The 13,664-nt window shown below is 44.8% G+C and overlaps 2 protein-coding genes across 3 annotated transcripts in view; one reads left to right on the top strand and one right to left on the bottom strand.

Moving 5' to 3' along the window:
- PDE6B (phosphodiesterase 6B) overlaps nucleotides 1-3,453 on the top strand; it is a 39,547-nt gene extending 36,094 nt beyond the window's left edge. The window contains exons 21-22 of the mRNA XM_039544532.1: nucleotides 1,412-1,568; nucleotides 2,743-3,453. Of these exons, the coding sequence (XP_039400466.1) occupies nucleotides 1,412-1,568; nucleotides 2,743-2,807 (222 nt within the window). The 3' untranslated portion in view covers nucleotides 2,808-3,453. The remainder of the gene's footprint in view (nucleotides 1-1,411; nucleotides 1,569-2,742) is intronic.
- A 1,811-nt stretch (nucleotides 3,454-5,264) lies between these two features.
- ATP5ME (ATP synthase membrane subunit e) lies at nucleotides 5,265-11,696 on the bottom strand. Of its 2 annotated transcripts, XR_005600558.1 has the most exons (5): nucleotides 11,539-11,696; nucleotides 11,144-11,198; nucleotides 8,399-8,497; nucleotides 6,816-6,901; nucleotides 5,265-5,429 (listed from the first exon to the last, which is right to left on the bottom strand). XR_005600558.1 is itself a non-coding variant. In XM_039544942.1 (4 exons), the coding sequence occupies exons 1-4, from the start codon at nucleotides 11,572-11,574 to the stop codon at nucleotides 6,876-6,878; spliced, it is 216 nt and encodes a 71-aa protein (XP_039400876.1). In that variant the 5' UTR covers nucleotides 11,575-11,696; the 3' UTR covers nucleotides 6,753-6,875. The 2 variants fall into 2 exon arrangements, 1 of the variants encoding a protein (XP_039400876.1); XM_039544942.1 differs by lacking the exon at nucleotides 5,265-5,429 and having other exon boundaries at nucleotides 6,753-6,901.
- Nucleotides 11,697-13,664: the final 1,968 nt, after the last annotated feature.

Here is a 13,664-nt window from a genome sequence, read left to right as displayed (position 1 = left end):
GTGTAATGTAAATGGGATGGGTGAGGTTAGGTGTGTTCTCTCCCCCTCCTTCCTGTTATAAAGTAGGGAAGCGAAATCCCCAGAGAGGAGCAGATTTTTGATGGGAGAGAGAGAAATCTTTCTTTTCCCTACTGGCCCCTCTCTACCTCCTAAAATACCAGCACTTCTGTCAGTTCAAACAGCAATTCTAAAACCCCATGCAAACACACAGGGATCTCCAATTCACTCTGCAGCAACCCCTGCAATCCAGCCCCCACACCTCTTCACAGGCAGGTGGTTCCTGCTCTTTTCCTGGAGCATCTGCCTTTCTGCTCCAGCTGCTGTCCTCCCGGGGGGCATCAGTGGCAGGCTCTCAGAGGCCCAGGGGTAGGGTTGCCAGTGCCAAGAGTCCTGTATTAGAAGGGACCTCACATTCCTTATTTAAATAAAAATTGCTTGCCCAGTACTAAGTCAGTACAGGATGGTTTTTATCCCATGTTTCAACCAGGGCGGTCCAGCATGTCACTCTGACACCTGAAATCTAGGCTGGAGCGGTGCTCTGGCACTTTTCTTTGCAATGTGTCAGGCTTTGGCAACGTGACCCGACACATGGGGGTCACAATGCCACTCAAATTTAGCCCAGCCAGCCACCAGCAAAGTCTCCGGCAGCTGCTGCGTTTCTCCAATCCACACCCCTTCTGCCAACCCCCTCACCCCTGGCAGGGCACAGCTCTATAGTAGGTGGAGATGAGCAACTGCAGCCTCCCACTTCACTCCAGGAGGCACAGTGACTGCCTGGTCCGGTGCCTGGGGCTTTGGGTTCTCTGCAGCAGAGCTGGAGACAGCGGGAGCAGGCCCTGGGGAAGGGATGGGGAGGAGAAGTCAAGCCCAGGGACATTAGAGGGCTGTCCCATATTTCTGAAATACAGCATTGGCAGCCCTACCCAAGGGTGTGGGGGCAGCATCAGGACCCGCTTTGCTCCCTGGCGGGCATGGGAGAGAGGGAGAGGCCTGCAGCAGCAGGCTCTGAGCCTCAGCCCTGAGGCAATGGGACAGAGGAAGAGGGAACGACTGCAGTGGTGAAGGAGAAGGCTACCCCTCAGCCCTGACCGTATGTACCTCCTAGCAGGCCTGTCAGGACTCACCTGCCCCAGTGATTCCTCAGCTAGCTTTGGGGTGGGAGTAACTCCAGCTAGGAGGAGCTCCTGAAACAAGCTGCTTCCCTCTCCCTGCTGATTACACCTGGGTTCAGAGCCTAACACACCCTCTAATTAGCTGGCTCTCCTCTCCAGGGCCAGACCTGTAGCTGGCACCCTGCGTCAGGAAATTAACCCCGTCCCAGCCTGAATTAGCACCCAGTGGCACAGGTATTTTGGATGAGCAGCCCTGGCTAAGTCACTGTTGTACTGTTTGTTGGGTGTGCTTGGGGCAGGAATTTTCACGTTTCCACGAGGAAATTCAGCCGATGTATGAGAGACTGCTGAACAACAGAAAGGAATGGAAGGCCCTTGGTGATGAGTATGATGCAAAAATGAAAGTGCTGGAAGAAGAGAAGAAAAAAGAGGAGGAAAAAATGGCTGCAAAGCAAGGTAAGAATCTACTCCTGTGGCTAACTCCCCAACCCCACCAACCCCCTGCGTAAATTAACTTATCCAAACTCCCAGCTCTTCCCACACTTGCGAATTTGGTCCAGTAGTTAAAGCAAAGGGTTGGATACAGGGGAAATCCTCAATCTGAGTTGGGCCTATGACTCACTCTGTCAAGGGCCAAGTCCAGAATAGTGAATGGCTTCAAAACATACAATTGACATCTCAGACGGTTCCACGCCTCCAGAAAGGCCATCTGCATGAACTCCTCTGTGGAGGAGATCTCCTGTGGTAAAGGGCTGGTTAACACCTGTAAGACCAGATCAACACACAGTGTGGCAAATCGTACTGAACACTTGTCTGCACTTGCAGCTCAGCTACGTCTGTTGGCCGCACTGAGTCAGCTTTGTAGTGTAGTTAGTCTATGGGGGGGAGGGCACGTGCTTGAGAATACAGAAGCTGTGGCTAACATGCTGCCTAATGGGCCAAGGGAAAAAACGATGAACTCACTAGAACTAAGATGAAGCACTGCAGTTACTCCCAAGTGTACCCTTCTAGCCAAACTTTTGCTGATAATAAGACTCGTTATTACAGCTTCCAATGAAGGTTGTGGAGTCCCCATCATTGGAAGCTTTCAAAAACAAGTTGGACAAAGTACACCTGCCAGAGATGGTCTAGGTTTACTTGGTCCTGCCACAGCATGGGAGGGCTGGACCTGATGACTTCTCGAGGTCCCTTCTAGCCCTACATTGCTAAGATTCTATGCATGCCGATTGTTTGGTTTTAATGTTTTTTCCCTGGGCCTAGCCCAATTCCCATTTGAGTCAATGGGAACTGGACTGAGGCCTTCATTCTTAATACATTTCTGTGGTTAAGACAAGACCATTCATGTCTGAGATTGTCTCCACCTCAGACAAGGCACTGACCTCTTGAGAAAGGAAGTCAGGGAGATCATTATCCTGAAGCATTTTGGAGCAAGAACCGGTTTGTGTAGAAAACAGCTCTGAGCACATTGGTAGCACGTCAGAATATCTAGGAATTTATACCAGCTTCCTCACTGAGAGCCTTCCAAGGGTTAAAATGTAAAATGACTCAGTTAAAGACTAAAGGATTTCAAATTACATGGGTTTATAGCAGCTGCGAATGTATCTCTAATTACTTGTTTCCTCTCATACAGCTGCTATGATGGCAACTTGCAATGGAAGAACAACTGCCCCATCTAGAACCTGTTGTATCATTTAAACCTATTTCTGCTGGCGTATGAACTATGCACCCTTGGAAAGGTCTTGTAAGAGAAAAAAGTTCCAGTGTACAAATATAAATTCTTGATGTAACCCTTTAATTACCTAAACTGGGCTTGTCACCTAGCCATGGAAGGGCCTAGTTTTGTTTACCTGACCCATGTGAGCACCCTTACTGAGGACAGTGAACCAAATTCTGCCCTCTTTCTCACTCCATGCAATGCCACTGAAGTCACTGGGTTGTACCATTTAAGACAGGGCAAAATTTGGTCCCATGAATCTACTCGCATGACTAATGGCTGTAGCATATGTCCTGAAGTCTGAATTCCCCCTTCCCTACTCCAAACCCCCATGCCTATATTTACAGGGCCAGATGGATGGTGAACGGACTTTGTGCCCAATTCAACTGTGATTTACCTAGCGTGCAGCCAGAGGTCACATGGTGGGTAAATTGAGGCAGAATTAACTCCTTGAATGCATCTTGCAGGACCACATGGACAAGCCAGCAATATGTAAAAGGGTCAGATCCATTCATCTCATAGGGAGAAAGATCCCCTTTATCCAAATATTTATGCTGAGATTCTGCTCTCAGTTACTCCGGTACAGCTGTGGAGTTATTCCACAGAAATCAGACTGATGCCCCTAGAGCGGAGTTCAGAATGTGGGCTTTCATCTAGAACAGTGAATCAGAGCACAAGAGTGTGTTAGCAATAGAATTGTTAAATCATCTGTCCTTCTCACACATCCGTAAACTTTATCTTTTGAAGGAATTGAGCTAAATTCAGATCTGGTCTAAACAATTGCAACTCCACTGAATGTAAAGAAACACCCATGAGGACAAGAATCATTCCGTAGCAGGGTCTGAACAGTATGCAGTCAATGCTACATGGGGCCACACACTGCAGGAGGAGGATAAAACAGAATATTGAAAAGCTGCTCATTCCCTGAGCATGATCAGTTTTGTGCACGGAATGAGGCGGGGATCCTGGGGAAAACACAGCATGTGATCATGTAATTAGAGTGTGGGTCAATGCATAGGCACAAGGGCGCTAAATTAAAGTTGCAAAAGCAGCCTTAATTCTGGCATTCCTTGAGTGTTTGACTTTACAACATTCATATTATTGTAATATAATTTGTTCATAATGTAACTTTCATGACCAAAAAGTAGGCCTATTTTGATCAAAGTTATGGAAAAGAATATGATCAAGCTTGGGGTAGGTGCTACAATTGGTTTTGGAATATCCCCCATTGTTGTTTGCAGGGTTGATCCCAGGATATTAGAGACACAAGATAGGTGAGATAATATCTAGAAGTTGGTCCAATAAAATATATTACCTTACCCACCTTGTTTCTTTGGGACACCCCTGCATTCCCCAACACCTCTGAAATGTTGAGAGCTGAATTAGAGAAACAGATTCCAACATGTGGCGTCAGATTGGTCTGTGCAGCCACACTTGCAAGAACCCGGCAAAGGAAATGATAGAGGAAGGATGTAAGGAGATATCCTGCTCTCCTCTCATTCCAGGTCACTTCCCTCTCACCCCCTTTTGCACAAGTCACTGTTTTATGAGAGATTTACTATAGTTAAGACATACTCTGTTAGCTTTTGTAAAAATAAATAAACACAGCACCTTGATACTCTTGTCACCTCCTGTGCTTTTACACTTGTGACTCACTTACATCTATAGCTACTCCTAACTGAAGAGAGAGGAGAATTGGGTCCACAATGATCTCTGATTCTCAGTGAATGTCAGTAATGCCTGATTTACAGCAGTGAGGGAGGAGACTGGCTGTTCTCAATTTTATTTTATTTTTTTAAACACACATGCTCTGTATATTTATTCCTTTATTCTCATCTTCCCATTTTTATTTAGTGGTAACCCTTTCACCCCCCCAGAATTAGTGTTTCCCATTTCTCTCATCACCCTTATTTCCCCCCATAAATCCTCCCCCACTCTGTCACTACCTTTCTGCTCCATCCCAATGCATACTCAGAGGTATTGGCCTCTACTACAGCAAAAAGAATGGGATACAGAAATCCCTCTTCCCCTAGCTCAGTGGTCCCCTAACTTTTCCCATCACACGCCCCCAGGAACCAGGGCTGTGGCTCCTGGATGAGAGAGTGTGTGTGGATGGACAGGGGTAAGAGGGCAGAGGCTGGGGCCAGAGCTGCTGGGGGATGGGGCCATGGCCAGAGCAGAGGGTGGGGAGGGAGCCCCTGCCACCTCCCCCCTCCCAAACATTCCTCAGCATGCCCCCCAGTTAGGGGAACACTGCCCTAGCCTTATGTAAGAGAGGAAACACATCCTGCCCCCAGAGGCAAGGTGGTTTGAGCACAGCTTTAACATACAAGTGTTGGGTTTACAGGAGCTCATCCTGTACTATTATTTCTGTGTTAGTTTGCTATTAAATTGTGTTCAACAAGCATAGGATTATTCAGGCAGCACTGTGGCCTAAATATGTTCAATGTATGTTTATTGAAAGCAAGGGAATTCATCTACATTTACAGTGGTTATCTAAATAGAATGCCTCTCTGCAGTGAGTTAACAGCAAAAGTAAAGTTTTGCTCAGCTGCGTCATTCTCAGCACATTAGCCACACCTTGGAGTGAAGAAAGCAGGAATCTGCAAGAATAAGCGGGTGATTAGCAGATTCATTAATGCATATGCATCAGTAGATAGCTAAAGTGCTGAAGACAATATTGAGTCTGATATTTTCCAGTTATGTTCAAATTTCCTTATGTGGCTGTTCTTACAGATATAAAAATTTTATTAAAGTAAATGTTTTAAATGAAATATACACAGGTTGAGAGGGAAGGTACTGTACAGCTGGGGTCAGGCTTGGGTTATGGGGGATACAGATATTGTTTGCAAGGATGAAAAGATACATACATATTGCATAACCGGCATAGACCCAAATTGGGGTGCAAGAGTTTTTAAAGTGTCAGTGGATAAGTGGGCTTGGGTATTACTAGAGTGCTGGCTATCCAAAATGGATACTTTAAACTAAAAGTGAATGCACTTCAGAGTTCACAGCAGCACTGGAATTATGTCTTTTCCAGAAAGTAAGTTAGTATTAAATGTCAATTGATTTGAACTGTAAATGGCAAGTACTTTCAGCTGTTTCCCTGGCCCCCCACCACCCTCTCAATCTTTTATTGGGTGAACTTTTGACATGAGAAGTGTTTAACATCAGAGGTTCACTTTAAGAGATATGGCTATCAGTGTAACTACCTAAGTTAGTTCAAATCCTTATAGTTGTACAAAAAAAAAGTAGTGATCTTGAAAATATTAAACACTTTATACACTAAGCTAAACATTTAATCCATTGGGCATTTACAGGTGTTAAGTTAGGTCCACCATTAGGAAAAAATTAAGAGTAAAACGAAACTGAATACAAGACCCCAAGTTGACACTGTTCAGTCCATAACAGTTACAGATACAAAGTTTCCTGAGTTAGACGTTAAGGAATGCCCATTACAATGTTAAGTATCAGAGGGGTAGCCGTGTTAGTCTATAAGGTGCCACAGGACTCTTTGTTGCCCATTACAATGTTGCCTCTTTTGATTTACTCAGAAAAAACTAATTTTCAAGACAGTTTTAGAAACACCCATCACTCAGTAATGTAATGAGAACTGTGTCTTCCCAACAGGCAGTCCAGTCTGATGTTTGACACTGGAAACGCAGTTCTGAATTTGAATACATGGTTAAATACAGCAGTTGTTGGCTTATGCTGTAGCAATGATTTTAACCATGGTTAAACTGGCTTTTACCTATCAAGTCAGAGCCACAATTAATGACTTTGCATTTTTAGACATGTTGGGGTCACTTTAGCATGAGGGATATTATTGATTCATTACCAGATACATAAGGGAATACCTGCTTCTTCCTACATTACATCAATACCTCTTACTTGTACTTTGTATAGTATATGCAAAAATCAATGAATTAATACTGTTCACAAGTATTTATTGATGGAAACAGTAAATATAGTGCTTAAATGAACTTAACATAGCTAATTCAAGGCTTCAGATTTTGCTGAAGATGAAAATGAGGTCCAATGCAATTTGTTCATTTCAGTATAGAGTCTTCACTGGCTGAAAGGGAATAAAGAGAGTCAGGTTAGCTCACTGCTCTACAATGCAAACACCTCACAAATATATCAAAGCCTCTGTGAAGAAAGAGGACCTAAAAAAAAAAAATCTTTGAAAATTGCCAGTTCTCCATAAGCAGCTTTTAGCAAATGATTTTGCATTTTCCCTGAGTTCATTCTACAGCTGTTTGATTTAAAGTTTCAATGTTAAAGTGATTTCAGAGTTTCAAATACAGACATTCCCAAACTGCAGTCTGCCTAGCAAATTGGCCCACATGCTGCTGACTCTCTTCACTTCTAGTAGCTAACCTGCATTCAGTGAAGCTAATAATATATGGAAAAGTATTTAATGCAAGTAACTGTTCTACTTACCACAGGGATGTTAGGCAATTGTTAATGGGAAGCAAGCAGTTTACCTATCTTCCCATTCTCAATTATGTAATCCATAATACACTGTATGAAAATGAAGGACCCTACCCCTAAGAAAAAAAGTCTGGTAACCTCTGTATGAATAAAATGTGCGAGGTTTCAAGATTCATGTTCAGTCTCTCTGAAGGCGTTGCTGCTCCCAGGAACACACTTTAACCAAATTTAATTTGTGTACCTAAAATTCCATACAAGTCCCATTAATTTAATTTTTAAGTAGGCTGTTCCACAGCCAAGGCCAACCAACAGCGTCTGCAAGTGTTAAGAATAATTGTATGTAACCATTCCATTACTGTCTCTACATCCAGAACCTGAGAAGTAATTTGTTATTGCACTAATAAGTCAAAACTGACCTAGCAGCTTCTCCGTAATATTTAGCACCCATTCTGAGCTGGCATAATATAGATGAGAGAAGACAGTTAAGTCTTGTGGGCAAAATTTCAGCTGATACTTAATTTCTAGGGCTTATTAGTACAGACTTAATATGAAATGAAAACAGACACAAAATGAGAAGGATCTTGCCATCATCTAGTTCAGCCTGTCCTCTAAAAAAAAAAAAAAAACACCACACACTTCCCAAAGAGACTCTTCTTCCAATGAAGACACTCAAGTTTGAATATTTTATTCTCCTTACTTTAAATAAATTAAATAGGATTTATAAAACTATTTGCCTGTAATATAAAGACTTACTACTGAGTACTTGAAAATAACTAGTTTGTCACCATTTCTGCAGTTTAGGACTGTACTGTGTTTATACTGTGTTTCAGCTTGGACAACTATATTAAAATAGTTTTTTTATAGTTTTATTTTCTGGTAATCATGCACTAACACAATGATGTCTGTTTTCCACCATGCTGGTAGTAGTTTTAATAAAGACATGTCAATGAAAAGCCATACATGAAAACATTTTCATCCATGTTCATGTAAGCCACTTGACAGCGTCGCTTTATTTTTTTTAAGAAAGCATTTACCTTCAAACAGTGTTTTTCTATGTACTTTTAGGGCATAGAATGGGTATGCTAATATTAAAAAAAAAAATATATATATATATATACACACACACACACACATATACCTTCTGCCAGTTCTTTCGCAATTCGTTCCAATTCTTCACGCTTCTTTTTCTCTTCATTTTCTATTCTCCTTTCCTCTTCAGCAACAGGCTTTAAGTAGTCTGTCATTGAACAAAAATGTTATGTATCCATAACCTTTTATCCAAGGCACTCTACACATAAGACTTTTAGAAACTACCTGCTCAACGGGAAGAAAAAAAATCTCACTTGTAAGCAAATTTTCCAAGTGCTGCTGGCCAACTGACTCCAGTTTTAAGTTAATTATCACTGAATACTTTAGAATTTTGCATCTTCAAGTCAGTGAAGAAAAAATATATTTCATCTTCCACAAGTGCAAACTCTTTTTGCAAGCTAATTAACAAGAGCTTAAGAAGTATTTCAGTTCTACCCAAGGCATTTAGTGCAGACTCATCATCCTAAGTCTGAAGGACTTTGAACTTGTATACTTTTTTGCACTAGTGTAAACGCAACAGTGCAAAAATCTTGTGTAGACATACTACACTGGTGTAAAACTGCAATAACTCTTTACACCAGTGCAGCATATGTACACTAGAGGTTTATACTAGATCAGCTATACCAGTGCAACAAACCTCAACACTTGGAGTGATGGTTTTCCAACTTCACTGCACTGCAACCCCCTTCTGATGACAAAAATTACTATACAACCCCAGGAAGGGAACCAAAGCCTGAGCCCACCCGAGTTCCACCATCCCAGGCAGGGGGTGGGGTGGGTGTGAGGTGCCCAAAGGCTTCAGTCCCAGGCGGGGGGCCCGTAACCTGAGCCCTGCTGCCCAGGCTGAAGCCCTCAGACTTGGGCTTCAGCCTAGGGACCCAGCAAGTCTAATTCCAACCCTGGCAACCCCATTAAGAAGGGTTTGAGAACCGCTGACTTAGGGCGCACAAAGCCTCAACAGTGCTGTTGAGGACTTATGGCTCATCTCTTTCATTTTCGCACGCGCGTGTGTGTGTAAACAGTGACTTAACCAAGATAAAAAACTGATTTAGTCCAAGTGGTTCAATCCCCTATTGCAGACAGTTTTGCACAGGTTACTCAAATGCCAATCTCTGATTGGCCAGTGGTAACAGCCTCCCTCACCAGCTCAGTGGTTTGAGCATTGGCCTGCTAAACCCAGGGTTGTGAGTTCAATCCTTGAGGGGGCCACTTAAGGATCTGGGGCAAAAATTGGTCCTGCTAGTGAAGGCAGGGGGCTGGACTCAATGACCTTTCAAGGTCCCTTCCAGTTCTAGGAGATTGGTATATCTCCAATTACCTTTTTGTGCTATTCTCCTATGCTGCCCTTGGGAGAAGCTTCAAGGGGGAAAAAGAAAATCTTCAAAGCTACCTTATATTCCTCCTTCAGACTCTTCTTTGCCATGTTTACAAGAAGCTTGCTATGCTTAAACCAATGCCCATCAAGCTGGCCAATACTGTCTCATTGTTTCCTCCTACTCCCTTGCCTGTGTGTATATTCATCTGCTGTCAAATGTTTTATACTTAAATCGTAAGCTCCCAGGGGCAGGAACCATCTTTTATTCTGGGTTTGTCTAGCTTCAACTTCCAGTCATTGGATCTTGTCACTAAGCGCTATGAAAATACAAAGATGTTTTACCAAAACAAGCTATACCAATACACACACTTTCATACCAGGGTAACTGTGCCCATCCCAGGAGACTGTACAGATTTCCCAGCATTAGTTTTGTTTTTTCTTAAACCCATTTAGTTAAATCAACGGGTAGACAAATCCTTATTCTTGCTTTTAAGAAAAGCAGACTGATATGAGCTTCAAATACCTGAAATACTGCCTGACCTTCAGACAGGTCATTCTTCAGCAGTACACATCACAAACTCAAATCAGCATAGAGTGCCATGACAGTGCATACCTTATAATGCAAATCTTGGACCCTAAATTTAATACTAACAAGAACTTTGTGTATGCCAGACAACATGCTCACCAATGTTAAGGTGCCACAGAAAATATACAATTAAAAGCTTAATATTTTGTATATCCTCATCTATGATCACTTTACTATTCAAGAGATCAAATTAAGTAGACAAATTGCCAATATTTAATTATACCTAATCCTTTTTCTATTTACTGGATTTAGCAAACATGAACCCAAATACAGCAGCTTGTAATAAACTTACAACTGATAAGTTATGTCATTTCAAAGTTTATATTGTAACAAAAGTAATGGTAAACTGTTTTTTACATTCAGGCTGAAAAGAAAAGGTAGATGGAGTAATCTCTTTATTGGACCAACTTCAAGTCACTGAAAAAGAGCGCTATGTGCTTAAAAGCTTGTCTATTTCACCAACAGAAGTTGTCTCACCCATCTTGTCTCTCATCTGGGACCAACACAATTACAACACTGCAAAGAAATGAAAACACAGACTTGCGTCTTATTCTGCTATTTACAGTAGGAACTGATCAGTCAAAACAGACTGTCACAGAGTTTAAGGCCAGAAGGGACTACCACATCATTTACCATATCACAGGCCACCAGAATGTAGCAGGGTCTTAGATATTAGTGGTCAGTGAGTTAAATTTAATAGCGGCAAAGAGTTCTGTGGCACCTTAGACACTAATGAAGGTATTGGAGCATGAGCTTTCGTGGGTGAATACCCACTTCGTCGGATGCATCACAACTCTTTGCTGCTTTTACAGATCCAGACTAGCATGGCCACCCCGCTGATACTTAACTTGACTAGTTTCTCCTGCAGCCATACATGCAGTGTCGGCACTTACCATACCGCTTCTTCCCGTAGAGCATCCCCACCAGCAGGGCCGAATACCTGGTGAACTGCCGAAGGAAGGAAACACTTTACTTTGCAGACAGAGCGGGAGGCCGGTTTTCAGGCTGCAGGGCAGCGGAACAAGCTGGGCGGCACCTGGGGCCTGGGTAACCCCCGCGGCTGGATCCCAGGCGCCCCCCCACCCCCACCGGGAGGAGGGAAAAGCACCGTCCCAGGGTCAGAGACACGAGCTAGGGCAGCGGGGCAGAGGTGGGGCCGGTCCCCGCCAGGCCCAGCTCTGACCTCCCCCGGGGTCACCTTCCCACGCCCGGGGCGGCTCCGCCCCAGGGGGCTGGCGGGGCCGGGGGAGCCGGCTCGAGCCCCGGACAACGCCCCCAGCCCCGTTACCTTGATGAGCGGCGACACCTGCACCGGGGGAACCATCTCGGCGAAACCGGAATGAGCCGGAAATGACGCGAGAAGAGAGCCCGCCCACCGCGCAGAATTATGGGAACGTGGAGGCGGACGTGTGTGCGTGCGCGTGACAGATAAGGACGCGCGCGCGGGGTGATCACGCGGCTCATTGTGGCACGCGCTGATGCCGCAGGGGCTGCTGGGAGCGAGGGTGATGGCAACGCTTCCTTCTTGGAGCGGGCGAAGAGCCCCGCCCTCAGCGCCTCACAACGAGACGGGAACTGACCCCGCCCCTTCACCTGCGCTTGCCGCGTAGAGCCGCCCAGAACGGTGGCAGGGCAGCCTGGCAGAGCGCGCGCCCAGCGGCGGGTAGAGCCGTTAGCCGCGCGCACGAGTAACGTTAGAGGGGGCACAAGGCTGCGGTAAAGGTGCAAATCCCGCCCCCCCCTCCCCTGCCTCACTCCAGGGCCGCCCCACAGCATTTTGGCATGTGAGGTGAGAGCTCCACTGATGGCCCCAAGTGCCTTGGCATAGCATAGGCCTGAACTTTGAAAAGTCTCAAATCTGCTCCTCTCATGGCGCTGCCCTGCTGTCTGAGCCGATGAACAACTTCAAATGCCTTGTTCAGCAATTGTAAATGACACTGACCTTTCCCACGCCTGAACAGCAAATGTAACGTTTCTTGTCTGCATAGTACACACTGGCATTTTTCTCTGCATGAATACTCAAAGTGGGGCTTTCCGTGCCTTGGTTGCCAAGATTTGAACTGCTTCCTGAAGGTCCACAGTCTGGGCCAGCTCATGTTCTACTGAGCTGGTTGCAAGGCAGACCAGCCTCTCCTGTATCATTGTGGAGTGTAGACGTGTTTTTACTAACTTCAGCTTGGAGAAGCTGCGTTCTCCACTGGCAACTGTTACAGGAAGTGCTAGAAGTATGTGCAGAGCAACAAAAGCATTTGCAAAGAGGGTGGTCATCTTATTTGTGCACATATGTTCCAGAACAGCCTTTGGAGTTGATCCTGTTGAAACATATCTTGAAAGGGCTTTCAGTTCATCACCTAAATCACTTGCATCAATATCGCACATGTCATCATGGGTCAACACCATCTCTAGTGCCCTGCATTAGTGTGCACGGGGAGATACAGGGAGGAGGCAGAGTGGCTTGAGATGCTCTGAGTGCGGGCAGGCTTCATACGCGCACAGCGCTGCTCCTGCACCTCTGCACTACACCCTGTTCAACGCCTGGGAGCTCTGGAGACTCTCCACCCTGTGACTAAACCAGGCTCTGAACATAGGCTACCATGGGAGAGAGACAGGAGAAGCCTCTCTATTAAACACTGACCCTGCCACGCCACCCACTGATACCGTCACCGACCTCCTAGGCTCTTCTGTGCTGGGTCCAATTATCTGGGGAGGGCAGAGATAACGGGTGTGGGGAGACAGCAGAGCCATTTGGGGTTGCTCTGCGCCAGTCTGCACCAGCTGAGGAGCTGGCCTGGCTGCTGCAGTTACAGGGACTTACTCCTGATTTCCATGGATCGCTCGTGGAGTCGGCATTCGGCTTTGGGCAGGGCCAGACAGATGAGCAGCAGGTACATGAAGCAGGCAGCCAGCAGTTTCATTCCCTTCAGCTCCCCCAAGGCTTGTGGCTGGTGCCGGAATTTAGCAAGGTGTGAGTCCAGCCTGCAGAAACAGAGACCAGGAGAGTTAATGAGACCTCATCTTGGGTGGGGGTGGGGTGAGCAAATCAATCCACTCTCTGGAAAGACACTCACTGAATAACAGGAATTACAGCTGTTCCCAGGAAACTGGAGGAAACATGGAAGTGCCAACTTTTTGAAACGGGTTTTTGTTCCAAATTGGACTGAAAAGCTGAAATTGCCCGCAAAATAAAAAATTCCAATATTTTTTTAAATTTGGAACCATTAAAATGTTTTGTTTAGTTAATGTCAAAGCAATACACACTATTAAACCATCAATTTTAAATACATTACAATTAATGGTTTAATATAAAAGTCAAAACGAAACAAATGAAAATGAGGAGATTCAAAACGCTGTGTTTTGACTCTATCAATATGAACCACTTCAACATTATCGAAACAAAACCAGAAAGTCAAAACG

The sequence above is a fragment of the Mauremys reevesii genome, linkage group 6 (assembly GCF_016161935.1).
Source record: "Mauremys reevesii isolate NIE-2019 linkage group 6, ASM1616193v1, whole genome shotgun sequence".
Classification (NCBI taxonomy): domain Eukaryota; kingdom Metazoa; phylum Chordata; order Testudines; family Geoemydidae; genus Mauremys; species Mauremys reevesii.
The sequence above is the reverse complement of the archived record's forward strand: the minus strand, read 5'-3'. Positions and strand labels throughout refer to the sequence as shown.